This window comes from Megascapheus bottae, chromosome 14 (genome assembly GCF_031878675.1).
Source record: "Megascapheus bottae isolate mThoBot1 chromosome 14, mThoBot2.hap1, whole genome shotgun sequence".
Lineage (NCBI taxonomy): Eukaryota > Metazoa > Chordata > Mammalia > Rodentia > Geomyidae > Megascapheus > Megascapheus bottae.
In genome coordinates this window covers 12,406,975-12,426,465 of record NC_143522.1, presented here as the reverse complement: position 1 = coordinate 12,426,465, position 19,491 = coordinate 12,406,975, and the positions used below count along the sequence as shown (strand labels likewise).

The 19,491-nt window shown below is 51.4% G+C and overlaps 1 protein-coding gene across 5 annotated transcripts; it reads left to right on the top strand.

The window, feature by feature from the left end:
• The first annotated feature begins 2,080 nt into the window (after window positions 1-2,080).
• Window positions 2,081-18,026, top strand: Rps6kl1 (ribosomal protein S6 kinase like 1). 5 transcript variants are annotated; one of them, XM_090344491.1, is made up of 11 exons: window positions 2,081-2,124; window positions 3,782-4,048; window positions 6,181-6,305; window positions 7,230-7,322; window positions 12,510-12,557; window positions 12,988-13,120; window positions 13,860-14,450; window positions 14,791-14,880; window positions 15,023-15,105; window positions 16,394-16,489; window positions 16,790-18,026. In XM_090344491.1, the coding sequence occupies exons 2-11, from the start codon at window positions 3,784-3,786 to the stop codon at window positions 16,898-16,900; spliced, it is 1,635 nt and encodes a 544-aa protein (XP_090200617.1). In that variant the 5' UTR covers window positions 2,081-2,124; window positions 3,782-3,783; the 3' UTR covers window positions 16,901-18,026. The 5 variants fall into 5 exon arrangements, with proteins under 5 accessions (XP_090200617.1, XP_090200618.1, XP_090200615.1 ...); XM_090344492.1 differs by having other exon boundaries at window positions 3,777-4,039; XM_090344489.1 differs by having other exon boundaries at window positions 3,777-4,048.
• Window positions 18,027-19,491: the final 1,465 nt, after the last annotated feature.

Below are 19,491 nucleotides of genomic sequence, written 5' to 3'. Positions count from 1 at the left end.
TAGTATACCAAATAGTTGGAGGTGGGGGTTTTCCTGAAACTGATCTCTTAGCCTGCCAGGGGGTCTGACTGCCTAAGCACATAGCAGGCTCTGTTTCCCATAAGGGGCTGAGATGGGCCCTCTCCCACCATAAGTAGGACCCCTCCCCCCAAACACAACTGTATCACTAACTCTATACATCGCTGAGTGAGCCACTCCCACTCATCACCGGAGGAAGAAGGGTGGATCTGGAATACATCTGCTCCCGACACCTCTTCAATTTCTAGATGAATGGATTTCCAGGTTTCTGAAAAACATAAAAACATTAAACAGGACCGAAAAACAGAGATTCACTTCTGGGAGATTTTTGAGTGACTCCAAAAAGATATTTGAATGGCATGTGTGGAGTGGGCAAAATGGCTGTCAAGAGTGGCAGAAAAAAACCACAGGGCCCTAGAATTTCACAGAGGGTGTGCCTTCCCTTTAGACGTTTCTGTTCCCCCTAGACAGGATTGAATATTGGAGTCCTTTAGAGAGGAAAAAAAAGAACAAAAACAATACCAAAACATCAATTCAGCTCCAATGAGGAGCTGAAGAGGGATGCCATGGTGACAGGAGGACACAAACACAGAGACAAATGCATGAACGTGGAGGCAGATGGCATGGTGTCCCGGTGCTTCAGCTGTTCCAGGCCCAACTAGGGTCAGGGCAGGGGGCAGAGTTAGTGCCAGGCACTGGACTGATAGATCCAGCAACTTAAGGGCCAAGTTAAATGCTTTTTCCTTTCTCCAGGGATCCAGGTATGCCCATCACTGGATGAGCAAGGGGCTATGACATTTGCATTTCTGAAGCCAAGCCCTCCTAGCTTCCCTACTGATTTTAACAGAATTTCCATGTGTAAGCAACACTGATAACTGGAACAGAAAGTCTTTAAAACAATTTAATGATGAGGCAAACCAGTATAAGGCTTTGATCTTTAACATCTAGAAAAGCAAAAGGAAAAGTAAGTCTGGCTGAAGAGGGGTAGGGTTGCAGGACCCCCCCCCCCCCCACACACACACACTGTGTCTTTGTCTCCTTCTCTGTGTGAGTCTCTGAAGACTGTAGGGAGACCTGGGAGAGGGTGTTAGGAAAATGGTGGATGTGGCACTGAAAGTGAATGTTTGAGCAATTGGACAGAGCTATCCGATAGGGAAGAGGCTAGAATTTCTCCTGTAGCATCCTTGAGGAGTTGCCTTAAGGGAGAGACAGAATTCAGATTCTGAATTGAGTGGACTCAGAACAGAGACAAGGAATGCATTGGTGTCCAGATGTTGTTTGAGGTATGCTGTCTATCTAACTGCTCCTAGAAGGTGAACCGCTAAGCGGGAGGATGGAGGGGCGGGGTGGAGGTCAGGTGAGGGCCAGTGCAATCAGGAAGGGCAGCAGGGGGGCCTGCACAGCTCACACCTCCTTTTCTCCTCAGTGCCTTGGGATCCTCAGGCTAGATCATGGGCCCAGCATGCTTCTCCCTCACAAATCCGATCACAAGGAAACACCATGTCATCTGTCACAGACCGTGAACCCCGTGATGAGATGAGGAGGAGATGGGCAAACCTGTCTAGGCCTTCTTAACAACGGAACATCTCGCCCCTTGGGCAGAGTGGACTCTCGGTTCACTCATCAATGGTTAAATGAGTGAAGCTTGGAGAATCCTAGACTCGTCTGAGTGCTTTCCCGGTCGGCCTACATTTGTGAAGCAGCCCCCCCCCCCTTGCATACCTGGATGACCGTAACACCTCCTCTCCCCACCCTCACCCCACTCTCCACCTGAGCTCACCAACCCCGCCCTTCCCATCCCTCCCCACCCCCACTCCGGCCCGCTCGGGCTCCTCTCGGCTCAGACCTGTGACTTTAAGGGCCGGCGGAAGCCAAGCCGGGCGGTGATTGGTGGTTTATTCTAGCGGTGGAGAATGAGATCATCCACAGCCAATGACCGGGCAGCAGCGGACAAGACCCCCTCGCCCTCCCGCCCCCGCCCCGCCCTGCACCTGGCAGGCCGGCTCGTCTGCGGAGCGCCGGTCCGGGGAGGTTGAAGGGGTGGAGTTGGCCGGCCGGCCGGCAGGCCTGGCCCCGCGGACCGGACCGAGCTCCTGGCTCGGGCAGGTACGGCGTTTGCCCCGCTCCCCCTTGGTTTTTTGCCGGGGAGCAGGCCTCCTCCCTCCCCTGCTCCTCCCTGCCTTCCCCGGCCGCGCCCCGTCCCGCCCCGCTGGACCGTGCACCCGGTGCTCCCGGCGCTGGGCCTCGCGGGCTGCACGTGCCGCTTTCCAGGGCTTGGCGTGGCCTGGCCCGAGCCGGCTGCGTGGCCCCGGAACACCCGGGCCTGACTGGAGCATCCCACCCTAGCCGGGTGTCCCTGGAGCACAGGGGCTTGCATGACCCCCGGGGCTGGGCCTATTAGGGAGGGCTGGTTTTCCTTCACCTCCTGGCCGCGTCCTGGCCCAGGCGCAGCTATCCACGGCTTTGGGGATGTGCGTTTCCTTCCTACCCTTCCCTTCATCCTGTTGTTGGCTTCCTCTTGGCCATGAGGTCCAGAAAGCTGGGTCTGGGCGTTCCTGGCCCACCCTTTCCCAATGGCACACATTGGGAGAGGAGTGGTGGCTGCCAGGCTGCAATGAGGGACAGAGCAGGGCGTTGGCCTGAGCCCCTTCCTCTCCCTCCTCCACTGCGGCTGGCCTCTTGGCCTTCCTGGCAGGAAGGCTACATGGTCCAGGATAGGAGGGAAGAGCCTCCATAGGGCTGGGCCACCTATCTAGTGCCAACTCACATCTAGGTTAGCCCAAGCAGAACAGTCCATACGACTCCCATATCCAAAGTGACCAGTAAAACCAAGGGCCGGTGGTTCATACCGATAATCCTAGCTGCTCAGGAGGCTGAGACCATGGTTTGAAGCCACCGCTGGAATTAACCATCAGAATGCTGTAAGTGGTAGGGGACCAGCCTTAGTGAGAAAGCTAAGGCCTGAGTTCAAGTTCAAGCTCTAATACCAACACACACACACACACACACACACACACACACATACACACCCCAATTTAAAAAAAAGTGAAAAAGCCATGACTCAAATGACAGAGCACCAGCCAAGCAAGGTAAAGGCTTTGAGTTCAAGCTTTAGCACTGCTAAAAGAAAAAGACCAAAATGTCACTGAATCTACCTACCACTTTGGCATCTCACTGTCCAGCAGTAAGCCCAGTTCCCTGCTGGCTCTGTGAGAGGTTCCCACTCTCAGTATTTCCCCCTACTGAACCAAAGCAAGGCAGGAACAATCCACCATCCACCCTGTTTTGGGAGAGGGCTACTAGACTGGACCTAAAGGATGAGAGGATCCTACAGGACCAGCAGGGAGGGGAGAATGGGCAGGGTGGGGACCTGTGTGTGTGTGGGAGGGGGGGAGCAGCTTTGGAGCAGAGTGTGCGGCCTCCATGTGTTCAAGGTGCACTACACGGCAAGCTTGCTCTGTGGAGGTCACTTGAGGTCAACTCTGGGTCACAGATATCCTCAACTCTTTCCAAAACTCAACACAAAGGCTCGAGGAACTGAATTTGAATGGGGAGAGAAACAGAGCCCAAGCTTTAATTTTGTTGTTTCCACAACTTAGGAAGGCTCTGGCTTATGAAGGGGCCTTGTACATGTTTGCTCTGATCCCTTCACTCGTTGGAAGTGAATTTAGTCTTCCCAGTATTCAGCAGAGAAAAGCACGGTGTAGCTAGGAGCGTGGCACCATACCGTATTTGTTCATTACAGATTCCATCCTCAGGGTAGCCATGAGCCTGGTGGCCTGTGAATGCCAGCCTGACACCAGCCTGGAGGCTGAGCCCTGTTCACGAGCAAGATTCCAGACTTCTGTGTACCTGGAACAGATCCGCAGGCAGGTAGCCACTGGGACACCTGACATGACCAAGCGTGACTACCTGGTGGATGCGGCCACACAGATCCGCCTGGCCCTGGAGCGTGACGTCAGCGAGGACTATGAGGCTGCGTTCAACCACTACCAGAACGGCGTGGATGTGCTGCTCCGAGGTGTGCATGGTGAGGACGGGCCCGGCCAGGGGCCTGGGGTGGGTCGGGAAGAGTCAGAGTAGGAATGACTGAAACTATATTTAATGAAAACTATATATCCACAGTATTATTTATTTATTGATGGGATAATTGGGTTTCAACTCAGGGCCTTGAGTTTGCTAGTCAAGTGTTCTACCACTTGAGCTACACTTCCAGTTGTTTTTGCTTTTAATTATTTTTCAGACTAGATCTCAAGGCTTGGTCTGAGTTAGCCTCCGCCTGTGATCAACCAATGCCTCCTGGGTAGCTGGAGTAACAGAAACATACCACCACATCCAGTTTGTTCATTGAAATGGGGTCTTGTCAGCCCTTTCCCCAGGGTGGCCTCAAATCATGATCTTCCAGATCACCAGCTCTTGAGTCACTGGGATTACAGGGCCCTGAATTACTAAAAAAAGAAAAAAGAAAAAATTACATGCATGGACAATCTTTTTTCCATTCTCTTCCTTCCTTCCTTTCTTCCTTTCTTTTTTTTTTTTTTTTTTTGAGGTAGGGCTTCTCTTGCTCAGACTGGTTTCAGAATCCTGGGTTCGAGTGTTCCTTCTCTGTCAGCCCTGTGATCTGGGTGCCAGAGCTTCAGGAGCACACTGTGCTGGCCAGAAACTATCTTTGGTATTCAATTTTCTGTGAGAAAACGTGGCCTGGGGCTGCTGAAGGGCTGCCATGGCCCCGCAGTTAGCAGGGGGCACAGCTGGAGTGGAGTTTCACCTCGGAGGATACTTGGTTGCCCTGGAGCTGGGCTGGATGAGCATCCTCTGGGAACTGGCACTCAGCTCTGGGGAGATAGCTGACTGGTGAGCAGGTAATGTGTAAGGATAGTCCCAGATGGAAGGACAATGAAATGGACATAAAGGGAGGGAAGAGGGAAACTGAGGCCAAAGTGGGACACTAACATGAACGCTGAAGAGCCATGCACTGTCTAGTGGGAGGCCTGGTGTGTGCTCCAGAGAAAGCAGTCCAAGGTTGTCAGAGCAGAATGAGGCATTTCCATGCCTGGACAGGCTGGTGCTAAGGCCAGTTTAACCCCCCTGAGGGCCTCATGGCCAAGCTGAGGGTAGAAGCCAGTCTCTGACTTCCTCTTTCTATGCTCCTGCAGGAGAAACCCCACAAATCTGAGGCCTGTCCTGTGCATTCCTTTGTCCTGTGATCTGGCCTCCACCCTAACCTTTGTCACTTTGGGTGTCAGAGAAGTAATGCTCTCCAGAAACTTCTATCTTCTTCCGAAAAAATGGCTGGGAAAATGCACACCCTGTGTCTTTCCAGGGATTCAGAGAGGCCAATAAGGTGGTGGGTGTAGCTCTCTAGTGCAGTAGGCTGAGGAGTGGCTGTCTTTCCCAGCATCCTCCTTCTTTTTCTTCCCCTGCTTGTCTGCCACCCCAGAGCAAACTGGGGACAGAATCTGCTGAAGCAGCCCTAGAACTCAGAGCCATAGGGCTGGGAATGGAGCTTAGTGGTAAAGTGGTTGCCTAGCGTACATGAAGCCCTAGGTTCAATTCCTCAGTATCACATAAACAGAAAAGGCTGGAAGTGTTGCTGTGGCTCACATGGTAGAGTGCTAGCCTTGAGCAAAAGAAGCTTAGGGACAGTGTCCAGGTCCTGAGTTCAAGCCCCAGGACTGGCTAAAAACAAGGCAGGAGGAGACTGGAAGTGTGGCTTAGTGGTAGAGTGCTTGCCTAGTATGCATGAAGCCCTGGGTTCAATTCCTCAGTACCACATAAACTGAAAATAAAAGGAAAAGAAAAGCCAGGTGAGGTGGCTCACACCTGTAATCCTAGCTATTCAGGAGACTGAGATCTGAGGATCATGGTTCAAAGCCAGCCCGGGCACTGACGACCATGAGACTCGTATCTCTAATTAATCACTAGAAAATGGGGCTGTAGCTCCAGGGATAGAGCGATAGCCTGGAGCTCAAAAGCTCAGGAACAATGCCCAGGCCCAGAGTTCAAGCCCCATGACCCACAAAAGAAAGAAAAAAAGAAAGAGAGAGAGAAAGGAGGAGCCCTCTGCTGCAGACAGCAGAGGGTGGTGAGTGGGAGCACCCCCACCCTCCAGCAGGGTGGAGGAGCAGAAATAGACCCTGGGGACCCCCATCCTCCACACAGTTGACCCCAACAAGGAGCGACGCGAGGCAGTCAAGCTGAAAATCACCAAGTACCTGCGGCGGGCCGAGGAGATTTTCAACTGCCACCTGCAGCGGACACTCGGCAGCGGAGCCAGCCCAGACTCGGTGAGGCTGCCCCTTTACCCCATGCCCATCTGGCCAGGGAGTGGAAGATGTAAGTCTGAAGTGTGTGCCAGGGCTGCCCTCCTGTGCCCCCTGTTCTCCTAGTTCATACCCTCCTAGTTTATTCATTCTCAGGTCCTCAATGCATCACGTCTGGGCCAGCCTCGCGCCCTCCCAGAGCAATTGGCACACGTGTACATATACAGCCACAGCTCCAGATGGTTTGCACATGTGCATACGTGCAAAGCCTCCAGATCTTGTCTTTGTTGTGAGAAGGCATGGTGTGTGTATTTGAAAGACACATAAACCCATGAATGAATGTACACGTGTGCCTATAATCTTAGCTACTCAGGAGGCAGAGATCTAAGGATTGCAGTTCAAGGCCAACCTGGGCAGGAGAGTCTTTGAGATTCCAATTAGCCACCAGAAAAACTAGAAGTAGTGCTATGGCTCAAAGTGGTAGAGCACTAGCCTTGAGCAAAAGAGCTCAGAGATCAAGACCAGGCCCTTAAATTCAAGCCCCATGACTGATTAAAAACAGCAAAACTCGCCCCATGTGGTTTTCCTGACCCAGTGGGCACTTGATGGGGACTGAAAATGCAAACACATGCCCAAAGATGTGCTCAGGCATACAGTTGTACGGCTTACTGTGTGTGTAGGCTCTTTCCTCAAAGCAGGTTGCTGGTATAGGCTCTGAGACGGGCAGGTTCTCCAGTTAGTCCCCCCCGTCCTGGCAGTTATCTGCTTTCCGGAGACTTAGGCTTTGGAAAGGACTCCTGGGTCTTAGAGGGGTGGGTGGAGATCAGCCTGGCCATGCTGAACACTGCACACTGCAGGCCCTAGGAATCAAGAACAGGAGTCCCTGCCCACAGCCCAGGGAGGCCACCATGGTAGAGGCTACATGTAGCCGGGCTTTCTCCTCTGCAGGGCTTCAGCAGCCTGAGGCTTCGGCCCATCCGCATGCTGAGTTCTGCTCTGGAGCAGCTGCAGGGCTGCAGGGTAGTTGGGGTCATCGAGAAGGTGAGTGAGTGGATATCCCAGGGAGGGGAGGGAAGGGAAGGGGACGCAGATGGTGTGCTAGGCAGGGGTATGGTATGAGAAAGAGATCTGTAGCAGCTGTTCATAGGCCTCCAGAGGGTAGTGGGCCAGGACAGCCATGGAGTCCAGCAGCCCCCTTTTCCTTCACCCCAACACACACCATTTAAGTTGTGGAAAGGAAAACATGGGGAATGAAAAGCGGCAGGCAGCTCCCTCTCCACAGCCTCAGGCTCAGACACAGAAAACACACAGAAACCACAGGAGAAGCTGTACCCAGGGCACTCTGCCAGTCCTCACTGCCCTGCCCGCTCCCACTTCCCACAAGCCTCCACCCCGCATTCACTCTGCTCCGGGGTTGCAGCCCAGAACTGTTCCTGAGCACTTCTTCCTGGGGAGAGAAGGTGATCAGCTCCAGAAACCTGCCTGGCAGGGGGCCCAGGCTGGCCTGCATCTCAAGGGCCTCTGCCCTTTCTCTCCACGTCCCATACACCCTCACCCCAACTCCATGTTTCCCTTAATTCAGAGCAGACAAGAAGATAGGTGATAGCTCAGCCCTTAAGAAAGTAGGGGGTAAGAGGGGCAAACAGGTCAAATGACAGTTGTGTCCATATGTGTCACAGTCTCCTCTGCCCCCAGCCCAAGACTCCTGGAGTTATCACTAAAAATTCTTTCCCAAACTGCCCGTTTATGAACATCATCTGGGGAGGTTCCTCAAAATACAGATGTTTGGCTCCACCCCAGACCTGTGGAATCAGAGTTTTTAGGGTTGAACCCAGGAGTCTATAGTTTAAAACACTTGGATGATTTTTGATGAATCTGGTGGATCATGAAAAGAGACTAGAATACGCCGTCTCCCTCCTCCCATCCCCACATATATACCTGCAAGTGGGAGGCATCCTGTCTGAAGAGCAGGCCTGAGGCTGGCCAATCCAAGGTAGCCGTGGGCAAGTCCCCTCGCTGCTCTGAGCTTTGATTTCCTTATTGGTAAAGTGGAGTGGGAATTCTCCCCCAAAGGGGTGATCTGGGAAGAAAAATGAAATGATTTTGGGAAAGGTCTGGCACATGCTGAGACATTTAATGCATGTTTGATGGCTCTGAATGAGAGCCACAAGACTGAGAGAGCAGACAGAAGCCCATCTCCAGGCCTTGCTCCATCCAGCTGATTCTCCTGGGACTCTGGAACAGGCCCCAGACTGTGAGCGAAGGCCCAGCCAGCCTCCATCTGCTGCAGCCCCGCTCCCACTCAGTGGCCACATCCTGACCTTGGCCAAGCAGAGCCACTCCCAGGGACAGGCTGTCAGGAGTGGCTGACACCATCCTTTGAGCGAGACCCTGTAGAACCATAGGTGTTAATGGTGCACAAAGTTCCCACTTGAACATGTTTGGAAAGCAGTGAACAAGAGTTCTATTACTTTATATTTTGGTTCTAGGAGTTCTCAGAGTTTTTAGGCTGCAAATCTATACTGAAATTCTCTAGGAAGAAGGTCTGTGGCACAGGACTTCCTGATTTGTTGGCACTGCAACATACATTTGCAAAGTACTGTAGATTGCTTTTTGTTACTTATGTTTGTGTTGGTGGTGGTAGAGTTTGAACTCAGAGACTTGTGCTTGCTAGACTGGCAGTCTGCTTCTGAGTATGCTTCCCCCTCACTCCCCCCATCCCATATAGAGATTTTTAGATGTGCTGCACTCTCCTGGCTACATAATGGGAAAGCACAAATTAAGGCTAAACCTAACTGTACTGTCCTCTTTTCCTTTCTAGCTTTTTGGGGGCATCCAATTAACTGACTCTAGCTTTCTCCTGAGAACCCTTTCTGTGGGTCATGCCCAAGCCAGGAACAACATTTTCCCCAAATTAGGAAAGGTGTTAGGCCCATTCCACCATGGCTCTGCCCAGGCAGATCCAGTGAGGCAGTGCTGGCTAGCCCTCAGCCCAGGAGCTGGGCACGCAGGGCTTGCTCAGCGCTGTTCTGGCATGCCTAGGAAGGAAGCAGCTGTTGGGATTAACTGGGGCAGGAAGGGGGTCTCCAGGAGCTGTAGAGTTGCTGGCAGAGTGAGTCCCTAAGCTAGAGACTAGGTAGACAAGCAAGACACCTGAGAGTCTGTCTTCAGGGAGCCTGGAGTCAGGGTGATGTCCCCCTGTTTGTGCTGGACTTCTGGGAACCATGCCCTGAGTTGGGAATGAGGAGGAAAAGGTTCTCCAAGTCCCTTGTTTTACTTGGCTCAAACACAGGTTGTTTTTTTTTTTTTTTAAATTTTATTTTTTTCATTGTTACCGACATTTTCAAATGTGAAGATTTCATATGAAAAGCACAGATTTCCACGTCTCCTGAACAACCAGAAGATCAGTACATGTGGAGTTCACAGTCTCACGTGGCAGCAGGGAGCCCAGGACAGGGGCTGCTCACCTGAGATGGCTCCAGCCCTCCCCTCCCTCCTCCTCACCCCTCCCTCCACCCCACTGTGCTCATGGGTCTGGCCCCTGAGGGCCTTTGGCTTTGAAGATTTTAGACTTGTTGCTCCCTGAAAAAGTCCTCCTAGGACCTAAGATTCTTAGTGAATTCTTAAAGAAAGACATTGTTGTTTTTTCACCAAAGTTTTATCTCTGTGTCCCAAGGACTCAATGGGTTTAAAAATAAAACAAAAAGCCTGGCGTGGTGGCTCATGCCTGTAATCCTAGCTACTCAGGAGACTGAGATGTGAGGACTGTGGTTCAAAGCCAGCCCGGATACTAAAGTCCGTGAGACTCTTACCTCCAATTAACCATTAGAAAACTGGAAATGGCGCTGTGGCTCAAGGGGTAGGGTGGTAGCCTTGAGCTGAAGAGCTCAGGGACAACACCCAGGCCCAGAGTCCAAGCCCCATGACCGATAAAAAAAATTAAAAATAAGTAATTAAAACAAGATACCTTTGAAAAGGTGGGCGCAGGACCCACTATTCCCACCTCACATTTGTCTCTAGGGGTGGCTCTGCTTTGAAAGTGTTGCATTATGATACTAATTTTCCTTCAGAGAATGAAACTGAGATTCATGGAATACAAGCACTAGGTGGTCTCTGTTCTCCAAGTCACTAAGCAAAAGAAAAAGTTGGGTTTTTTTTTTTAGTTTATTTTCATTAATGGGAAAATGCTGCCTCTGTTACTCTTTTGAGATATAACGAAACAGAAAGGAGTCTGAATCTGGAAAAAAACAAACGCTCAACACCCTACTGAATTCCAAGATAATCAGTCAATGTTTCAGTCTAGTTTCTTCTAGACAACTAGATTTTAATGTGTTTTTTGAACACAATTCTTTTGATGTATGGGACAAGTTGTATTTCTGGCTCTCCTTTTTGTTTGGACCGTAAGTCAGAGGGTCTTGCCCAGCACAAGGTGGTGGGGAATCCCACTTGGCAAAGCCTGGGGGGAATTATGGGAGTTGTCAGTGCTTGTGGGAAGCTCTGTTCTCCTAAATGACTTTAGAGTTTGCTGCCTTTCTTTTTCAAACATTGCCTAAGTTTGGTCTGGAAGCCAAGGCCAGGATAGGTTCTGTCTTTGGCTGTTGGAGGGGAGAGAGACCTCTAGTGCTCAAAAGAGACAGCTTCCTACTGTTACAGCCAGGGCCTGGGGCTTACGTGGTCCCCATTTTATTGATGGTAGGGAACTGAGGTCCAGAAGGGAAAGTACTTGCCAACATCATCTGATTGTGGACCCAGTTAAATCTGAAAGCTCTGGGATCGACCTGTCTGGATTCAAATCCTGCCTCTATCACTTAATAACAGTGACCATGGAAAGGCAATATTGCCTCTCTGAATCTTGATTTCTTCATCAATTAAAGGGTCACCAGTAACTTACGCAGGAGAGTAGTGAGAACAAAATTAAATAACCCATGCAAGTACTTAGCTCAGAGTAAGTACTTTGTTTCCAATGTTGTTTTTTCTATAGTATATTGTTCATTGCTGAGGATTATGAGTTTTTGCTTCAATTGTCTGCTTTAATCAGCGCTTCCCCCTCAAAAAAAAAATAACCTGTGAAGGAAAAACTGCTATGACTCCAGATTAGAATAAAGTTTAGATAAGTCATGGGACGTCATAGAAAGATAGAAAGGCTATTTATGGTTGCAACCGAAAAGAAGTTGGGTATTTGTGATTCCTGTTTGGTTGTTGGAAAAGAAAAAAAAAAAATCAGTTCATTTGCCTAAGTTCTAACCCCAGGGTCCTTTTCCCTACACCATCTGAGGCTGTGGCTCTTACCCCTGTCCATTGTCCTGGCCTCAAGGCCTGGCTCCCCTTCCCCTCTGTGGGCAGCTAAGGTCTTCCCTGGGGAACATCCTGGGCAGACCAGTGGCCAAAGACTTGCTGTCTGTCTTCTTTGTGTCCTCATCTAGGCTAAGTCCTCTGCCTTGCTGATGTGACACACCCCTGCCCCTCCTATAGCCAGGTCCATTCCCTCCTCTGTGGGCAGACCATAAGAAGAAAGCAATGCTGAAGACAGCCTCCAGATAGGACTTGATTCTTTTATTGAGACAAATTCTTGCACGGGCTGGCTTTGAATTCCTGGGCTCAAGTAATACCTCTCCCCCTGTTTCCTGAGTAGCCAGTGTACGACCATACCTGGCTTAGAGAGGACTTTATTTCAAAGAAGCAGGTATAGAAGGGCCTGGAGAGACACCTGAAGAAACATGGCAAGCTTGTGTGGCCCAGCCCACACAGCCTGGAGGTATACTCTCAGAGCCTTGGTTTTCTTCCTTGTAGAATAAAGGTCAGAGGAGGCGCCATGTTCAGTCTTTGCACGACAGTGGGCTCAGGAAGGGATTGATTTCCTCAGTCTTTCCTACTCCTCAGAATGGATGGGGAGAGGAGAGGCATTCTTACATAGGGGTCCTCCCAGCCCCAGGACTGTGGGGATATAGAGCTAGACAGGGCGGTCCTTGCTTTTGTAGTACTTACAATCAAGGAAGGCAGGTTAGGCCATGAGGCCGCCACAGGTGAGCCAGAGAGCACAAGAGATGGTAGCGGGGCCTGCCTACATACTGCACAGAGGAGCCCCAGAGCTGTGGGTGAACAGGATGGGATGGATGTGGTCGGGGGAGAGGGGCATACTCCCTGCCTTGTCCTGGGTGGGTTGACTTGGTGGAGGAAGCTGGGGAGTGGATCCCCAGGAACTAGTGTGTACCTTCTGGACTTTGACAGGTGCAGCTGGTCCAGGACCCAGCAACTGGAGGGACCTTCGTAGTGAAGGCAGGTGTTGTCCAGCCCCTGCTGTACGTGCTCCCCTTGGGACCCCTCAAAGCTCTGCAACACTCTCCCAGAATGTGCATGTGGAATCCATGTCCCCTCCAAATCCAAAAGCTGCTTGTTCTGTTCCTGAGCACCGGCTCTTCCTCCTAGATAGACAACCTCCCCTCCCCTCCATCCTGCAAGACACACTCATTCACACACACATTTATACTTGTGTTCGCGCAAATATCATCTTTGGCCAGAAGGGCGGAGGAGCCTGAGGAAAAAGTGGGGAGGACAGGTCAGGAACTGAGGGAGGCAGTTGTTTTTCAGAATGGCTCCCACTTCTTATCTGGGTGCTCCCCAAAGGCAGGTCTGCTGGACTATCTCCTGGTAGCAGCAGCTTCTGGCCTTGTTCTCAGCTGATCTTTCTGCCCTGCCTGCTCCCCAGAGCTTGCCCAGGTGCCACGTGGTCAGCCGGGAACGGCTGACCATCATCCCACATGGGGTCCCCTACATGACGAAGCTGCTGCGGTACTTTGTGAGCGAGGACTCCATCTTCCTGCACCTGGAACACATACAAGGTGAGGGCCCCAGGGGCCCTGGCAACAGCTCAGGCATTTGGGGTTTTGTAGTCGCTTACCTTCTTGAAATGGTGAGCCCTGGGAAGGAGTGTGGCTTCCTCCTGATGTGGAGCACAGCTGAGGAGCCTAGACTTGCTGGTGGCAGAGGCAAGCCATTGTGAGCCTCTGTGCAGTGCCCTGGAGAGGAGGCCCACACCACAGGCAGGAGAGGGGGTATTCTTGCAGCCCTCTCTTTCGCCACAGTTTCCTCTGGTCTCAGCCATTCTCACCGACTGAAGCTTTAAGGACTGGAATTGGGTCATGTGGTAGAAATTCACTAACGATCTCAGTAATTTCCAAAATATCCCTGGGTCATAATGTATAATTATTGGAGATCTGGCCTTTGCATTTCATTAGATCATTTTCCCTAAAACAAAATCGAAATGATGAAATTATGAAACAGTAGTGAATCCACCACTCCAACCAAAGCCTCTCATTATGAATACAGAGCTCAGGGCATGGTTCAGCAGTCTAGTTTCTGTTTAGCAAGCACAAGGTCCTGAGTTGAAACTCCACTACCACAAGAATAAAAATGCATTTAGGGTGTGCAGTTTGTAAGACAGTTCTCTGAGAGCAGGCAAGTCAAGTGGGAAAAAGAGGGAGGAGAGGGGGGTGAGGAGGCTGCCCAAAATGGAGGAAGGGGGGATGGACCTAGACGTGGTTTCCATGCTGTTTCTTGCCTTCCCTTGGCCTGGCCCAGGAGGCACTCTGTGGTCCCACCTGCTCTCCCAGGCGCGCCCCCACCATTTGGGCCACAGACCCGGTGCTACCCAGGAGAAGTCAAAGCTCAACAGTTGCCTCAGCCTCCTGACCTCAGCCCGGCTCCCCCCAGGCCACTCTGTGAGGCAGGACAAGATCCTTCTGGAGCCTTCTCAGAGCCTCCCTCCAGCCAGGGAGCTTCCACACCTCAGAGCCTACCGAGAGGCGGATAGGGAGCCCGCAGCCAAGACTGGCATTTCCTGCTCCTCAAATCTCACAAAGACGCCAAATGGCCACTGGTACCTTCAAACCAGGCGAACTGGCCAGAGCTCAGACCCTGGGCCCCCTCGGGGACTCCTTTGGGTTCGTGAAGGGGCCAGCCGGGTATTGGGGGGCTGTGGCCGAGGCAGAGGTCACAGCCCCCCTTCAGTGGACAGAGCCTGCTGGGGGGGTGGTGAGGCCATGTGGAGTGTGAAGGAGGAGCGGGTGAAGCAGTGGGCAGCTGAGATGCTGGTGGCATTGGAGGCGCTTCATGAACAAGGGGTGCTGTGCCGGGACCTCAACCCTCAGAACCTGCTCCTGGACCAGGCAGGTAGGAAGGAACCCAAGTCAGCCCACCCAGGGACAGGCCAGGGAATATGTCCTCCTACCCTCACTCCATAGGAGGGAGCCCCCAGAGTCAGGGGGACCGTAGGGGGTCTGTGCCACCTTACCCCTACCCAGCCAGTTCACACAGGATCTGCCTGCACCCGGGTGGGCCCTTCCCCATGAGGCTAGAGTAACTCCCATAACACCCTGGGAGCCCCCAGGGCCATGACCTGCTCAGCATGGCCTTTGTGTCCTGCTGTGGGACTAGTCTCCATGCCAGCTATTCTGTGATGCCACCCTCAGCCCTTTTCCCTCATTTCTCCTTATGCACGCTGGATGAGAAGGTCACATCCGGCTCACATATTTTGGCCAGTGGTCAGAAGTGGAGCCGCAGTGCAGCAGGGAGGCCGTGGACCGCCTGTACAGCGCCCCAGGCAAGAATGGGGGAGGGTGGCCCTTGATATTGGATGTCTTGGTTGAGTCGGGATTGAGGGCAACATGGCTGGGCAGGGTCTGCTAGCATGGGAATGGAGAGGCCTGGGTGAGGCAGAGATGTCTGTTTTCTTGTTCCTGCAGAAGTTGGGGGGATTTCTGAGCTGAGTGAAGCCTGTGACTGGTGGAGCTTTGGGTCACTTCTCTATGAGCTGCTGACAGGAACCGTGAGTGGCTGGGCAGGGCAGAAAACTACTGGGTGCCACTGAACGCCGGGTGAGCAGGGTTCAGTCTTATTAGCCAGAATCACAAGACAGCTGCCTAGTTCTCCAAGACCTGGCCATTGGCCTAGATGTCCTGCTATGCTTCTGGCCACTGGAGACGCAGGAAGTCACTCTAGTAAAGTCACAGGCACACTGAGTCTCAAACACATCAGAGGTATTGTCCACTTTTATGATTGAGACTTGAGTGAGAATGGTCAAGGAAAGGTGCTGGAAGAACATGTCTAGGCTTAGCTTTAAAGAGAAGGTAGAATTTGACACAGTCCTCCTACCCTGAATCATCTCGAGTCTCTGCCCGCTCCCCCGCCCCCTTTTCTTTTAGCTGCAGAATTGGATACAGGATTCTTTCATCCAGATCAGCAGCTGCCCTGTCCCTGTCCAGTCTGGGTCAGCCAAGAACTCAAGGTCCTCCCCATAAACCATGTTGCTCAAAATGATGCTCTGGCCTTTAGCCTCTGCCCAAATGAGCTCAACGTTATTACATCTGGGGCCAGTTGGATTGGGAAGCAAGGGAGAGGCCAAACTTCATTTGAGCAGAAAACAGCTGCAATGGATGCATTATGACCTCAAGTCCACAGCTGGCTTATCTCTCCTGGCTTTCTTCTTGCCCACTTTTGTTCCAAGCCCAGGCAGCTGAGAACCCTAGCCACAAATATTTATCCTCCCTCTTCCAACCACAGGTCTTCTGACCTTTCTCCTGGATGTTTCTTATATGGTTCGTCCTCACCTCTACACTGTCTGCTCTTCCAAATTGCATATACCTTTGAGTACAGAGAGGACCTGCTTTCTTCTGTCACCACATCCCTGCCTCGGCCTTGATGGCAGCATGACATGTCCTGCTGTCAAATGCGTAGCCTGTGGGGGCTTTACCACATCCCCAAGCAGACAAGTTCCAGTGGTGTTCGACAGGGTGCCCACCCAGATTACAACCCAAGACTGTTGTTTCTAGTATCAATTCCAGGACCCAGAGGTATCTGGGTTAAACCCTGACACCAGCACAAGGCGCCTTTCCTTTGAACCTGCTTTCCAGTCTTTAATGAATAAAGTTGTGTTAGGGACATAGCTCAGTATCTGGAACACAATATTGAGCACTAGAAAAAGCAGCAATTGGTATCACCCATTACCAACCCCATGGAATGTGACTGTGTGGAGGGGGGAGAAGGGGATGGCTGGGGGCCACTGGAATAACTTCTTTGGGATTCCCTCTTTAGAGGTGTCCTCCCACCCCACCCAGGCACTGTCCCAGATCCACCCCTCAGGATTCCAGGCACACACCCAGCTCCAGCTGCCTGATTGGCTCAGCCGTCCAGCAGCCTCCCTGTTGACTGAGGTAAGGCACAGTTTGACCTAAAGGAGCTGGCTTCTTGGCCTGTGGGTAGGGAAAGAGGAACAGGAGCTCCACAATTGTGTGTGTGCTTATATGTTGATATGAAGGCTAGAAAGCAATAGTGCAACAAATTTCTATCAGTGTTCAACCACCCCCAATCTCGCTCTGGGGGAAAACCAGGTTATGGGCTGCGCAGTTCCCTAAGGTTATGTCCCTCAGGGACAGGAGTCCCTGACGCTGGACCTGTTTCTGCAGTGCTTTGGGAAAGCCTGCCTGAGTGCTGACTGGCCTTTCCCCCCACAGCTGCTGCAGTTCGAACCCAAGCGACGCCTGGGTGTCAGAGGGGGCGGTGCCAGACAACTCAAGTCCCATCCCTTTTTCAGTTCGATTCAGTGGAGCCGACTGGTTGGGTAACAGGGGCAGTGGTGGGGTCGTGGAAGCAGCTGGTCTGCACTCCATCTTCTGCCTTCACCTGCCTGCCTGCCTGCCATTCCTCCCAGCAATGGGCTTCAGAACCTAATCAGCATGGCCTTTAGCCTCTGAAATGCTCTCCACTGTCCCCGGAGAAGGTCCCAAAACTGTAGGGAGGAGGCTTTGTGGAAGGCCCGCACCTTAAGCCTTTTCCACTCTCACAGATGCCTGTTAGGCACATTCCTTGTACTTTAACATGGACTTGTCACCTTAACTGTGCCTCTGCTGCATCAGCTCAGAATGACTGACCACTTGTTGCATCAACCCAAGTTCAGAGTCCCACTTGGGATACCAAATGATGTAGGATACTCATCTTTTGGTTCTGCAGACACAAACCTGGACTGTGCTGACTGGTCATCTTAGCCATGTAATTCAGGGGCTGCTTCCACCAGAAGTTGGTCCCAAAGGAGCAGGAAGCGGGGGACAGGGAAGAATTCCATGGTGTGGAAAAAGATAGGATGATCCACTCCCCATTTCTGATCACATTTCTATCTTGATTCACACTTGAGAACAAAAAGTTTGAAGTGAGGTGGAATGGAGCCATAGGGAAGGAAAGCCTGTGCTCTGCCCAAGCGGGCCCAGCAGCAGCGGGGCCGAAGCAACCCAGCTAGGTTGTGCCCATTAGAATTCCTTTCTCAGGCCTTGGCTGTTTATTATTCTGAATTTGTCATGAGGTTCTGCTCAACTTACAGTCTACTCACTCCCATTTGGAGAAACCACAAAACATTATAAAACAGATTATCCATACTGCAAAATCAGCTCCTCAGGTTTGAGGGCTCCCCTCAGAATTCCCCTACTATTGGGGTATGTATGGCACTGGAGCTAAAATTCCTAGGAGCTGAAGTCCCACTAGACCTCTGTCCCTAGCTCCTTCCAGCCAGTCTCTACCAGTAGGTGGCACCTCTGACATTACTCACCAGTTGGGGCACCTGGCCAGATACCCGTGTCCTGAGGGAACTGCGGCTCTACTTCTCAGAGGAAAGCACAGCCAGTGTTGTGCCCCATAGCTCACATCCTGAATGACCAGAGGTTTGCCCATCTTCTAATAAAGCCTGCTTTTCCTTTGGTGTCCCAGCGTCATTAATGCGACGAAAGTGGCCTGGAGAAAGGGGCAGATTGCAAGGCTCCACTAGAAGCTCAAGAGAGGGTGGGGTCTTGCTAGGAAGCAGTGTCAGGGGAAATGGCCTGGCAAACACTGAGAGCTTTTCAGGGAAATAAACCTTTAAGTCTCATAGTGTCTGAGTGAACTCCACGAGCTGGGATTTGGTGAGCTTAAGCCACAGGAGCTAGAACCTGCCACAAATATAAGTTCCTTCTGCATTCATCTTATCAGACCAGACCACTTCCACATACAGTTTCAAACATGAGGGACTTCTGGCCCTCATCCAGTCAACAGTGCACATCTGGTACTCTGTTGGGCCCGCAGTTTAGAATCCTGTGGTCCTAGCTCTGATTAAGACTGACCATCCAATAAAATGGAGGTAATGGCTATTTATGGGTTTATTACAGCTTATGTCACCAAGCCCTAGATCTAAGAGATTCAAGTTCTTCCTAAGTTCACCTACCAGCTCCAGTTCCTACTCTCTGGAACCTTTTTTTCCCCCAAGACAAGCCTCCAACCTAAAGGATGGTCTTGCTGTATACAAGATCAGCAAAGGACTCAAATGTAGAAAGAAAAGGGCAGTTTGTTTCAGCCTGGAGACCATTTTGTCTGCCACCTATAGTCTAGATTAAGCACAACTGTCCACTGGTTCTCACAGACTACTAACCTTAGGCATCTTGCCAATCAATCCAAGTAAAAATTAAGATGTGCTGGCCTTTCTCTAATCCAACCCTTATAGGGCTGGATTAAACCCCTACATGAGGGGAACTGATCTCTGGTACTATGGAGGGGCTTCACAAGGTAGGATCCACGATTTCTAAGAGTTGTCTCGCTGAGGGTCAAAGGGCTGCCTTGAAGGAAGATGGTGCACCAACACACCAATATCCTCCCTTGGCTGACAGTCAACGTTCTACCTCTTGTCAAATAAGGGTAGTTAACTTACATGGTAAGTATGGGATACCACTGGAGATGTGGCTCAAATGTGCTAAGGCCCTGAGTTCAAACTCCAATGTATTCCTCCCCCCAATTAAAAAAATATACAAGACAAAAATGGAGGATATAGTTCAGTGGTAGTAAGAAGGCTTTGGGTTCAATCACCCAAATGACTTTTTTTTTTTTGGGTGGGTCATGGGGCTTGAACTCTGGGCCTGGGCGCTGTCCCTGAGCTCTACAGCTCAAGACTACCACCCTACCCTTGAGCCAAGCCCCATTTCCCATTTTTTAGAGGTTAACTGGAGATAAGAGTCTCAGGTTCTTTTGTGCTGGGCTGGCTTTGAATTGTGATCCTCAGATCTCAGACTCCAGAGTAGCTAGGATTACAGGCGTGAGCCACTGGTGTCAGCTCCAAACCACTAAATTTTTAAAAGATATGAAACCCAGTGACTTCCAATGCTAATGACATCCTTGGTATATCCATACTGTTGGATAACTT

What these genes read in the sequence shown, in the direction of transcription:
- Rps6kl1 (XM_090344491.1), top strand. Translation starts at nt 3,784, where the DNA reads ATGAGCCTGGTGGCCTGTGAATGCCAGCCTGACACCAGCCTGGAGGCT. An exon ending in TAGTTGGGGTCATCGAGAAG is followed by an intron (nt 7,323 to 12,509) that starts GTGAGTGAGTGG and finishes GGACTTTGACAG; the next exon opens with GTGCAGCTGGTCCAGGACCC. An exon ending in CCTGCTCCTGGACCAGGCAG is followed by an intron (nt 14,451 to 14,790) that starts GTAGGAAGGAAC and finishes CTGGATGAGAAG; the next exon opens with GTCACATCCGGCTCACATAT.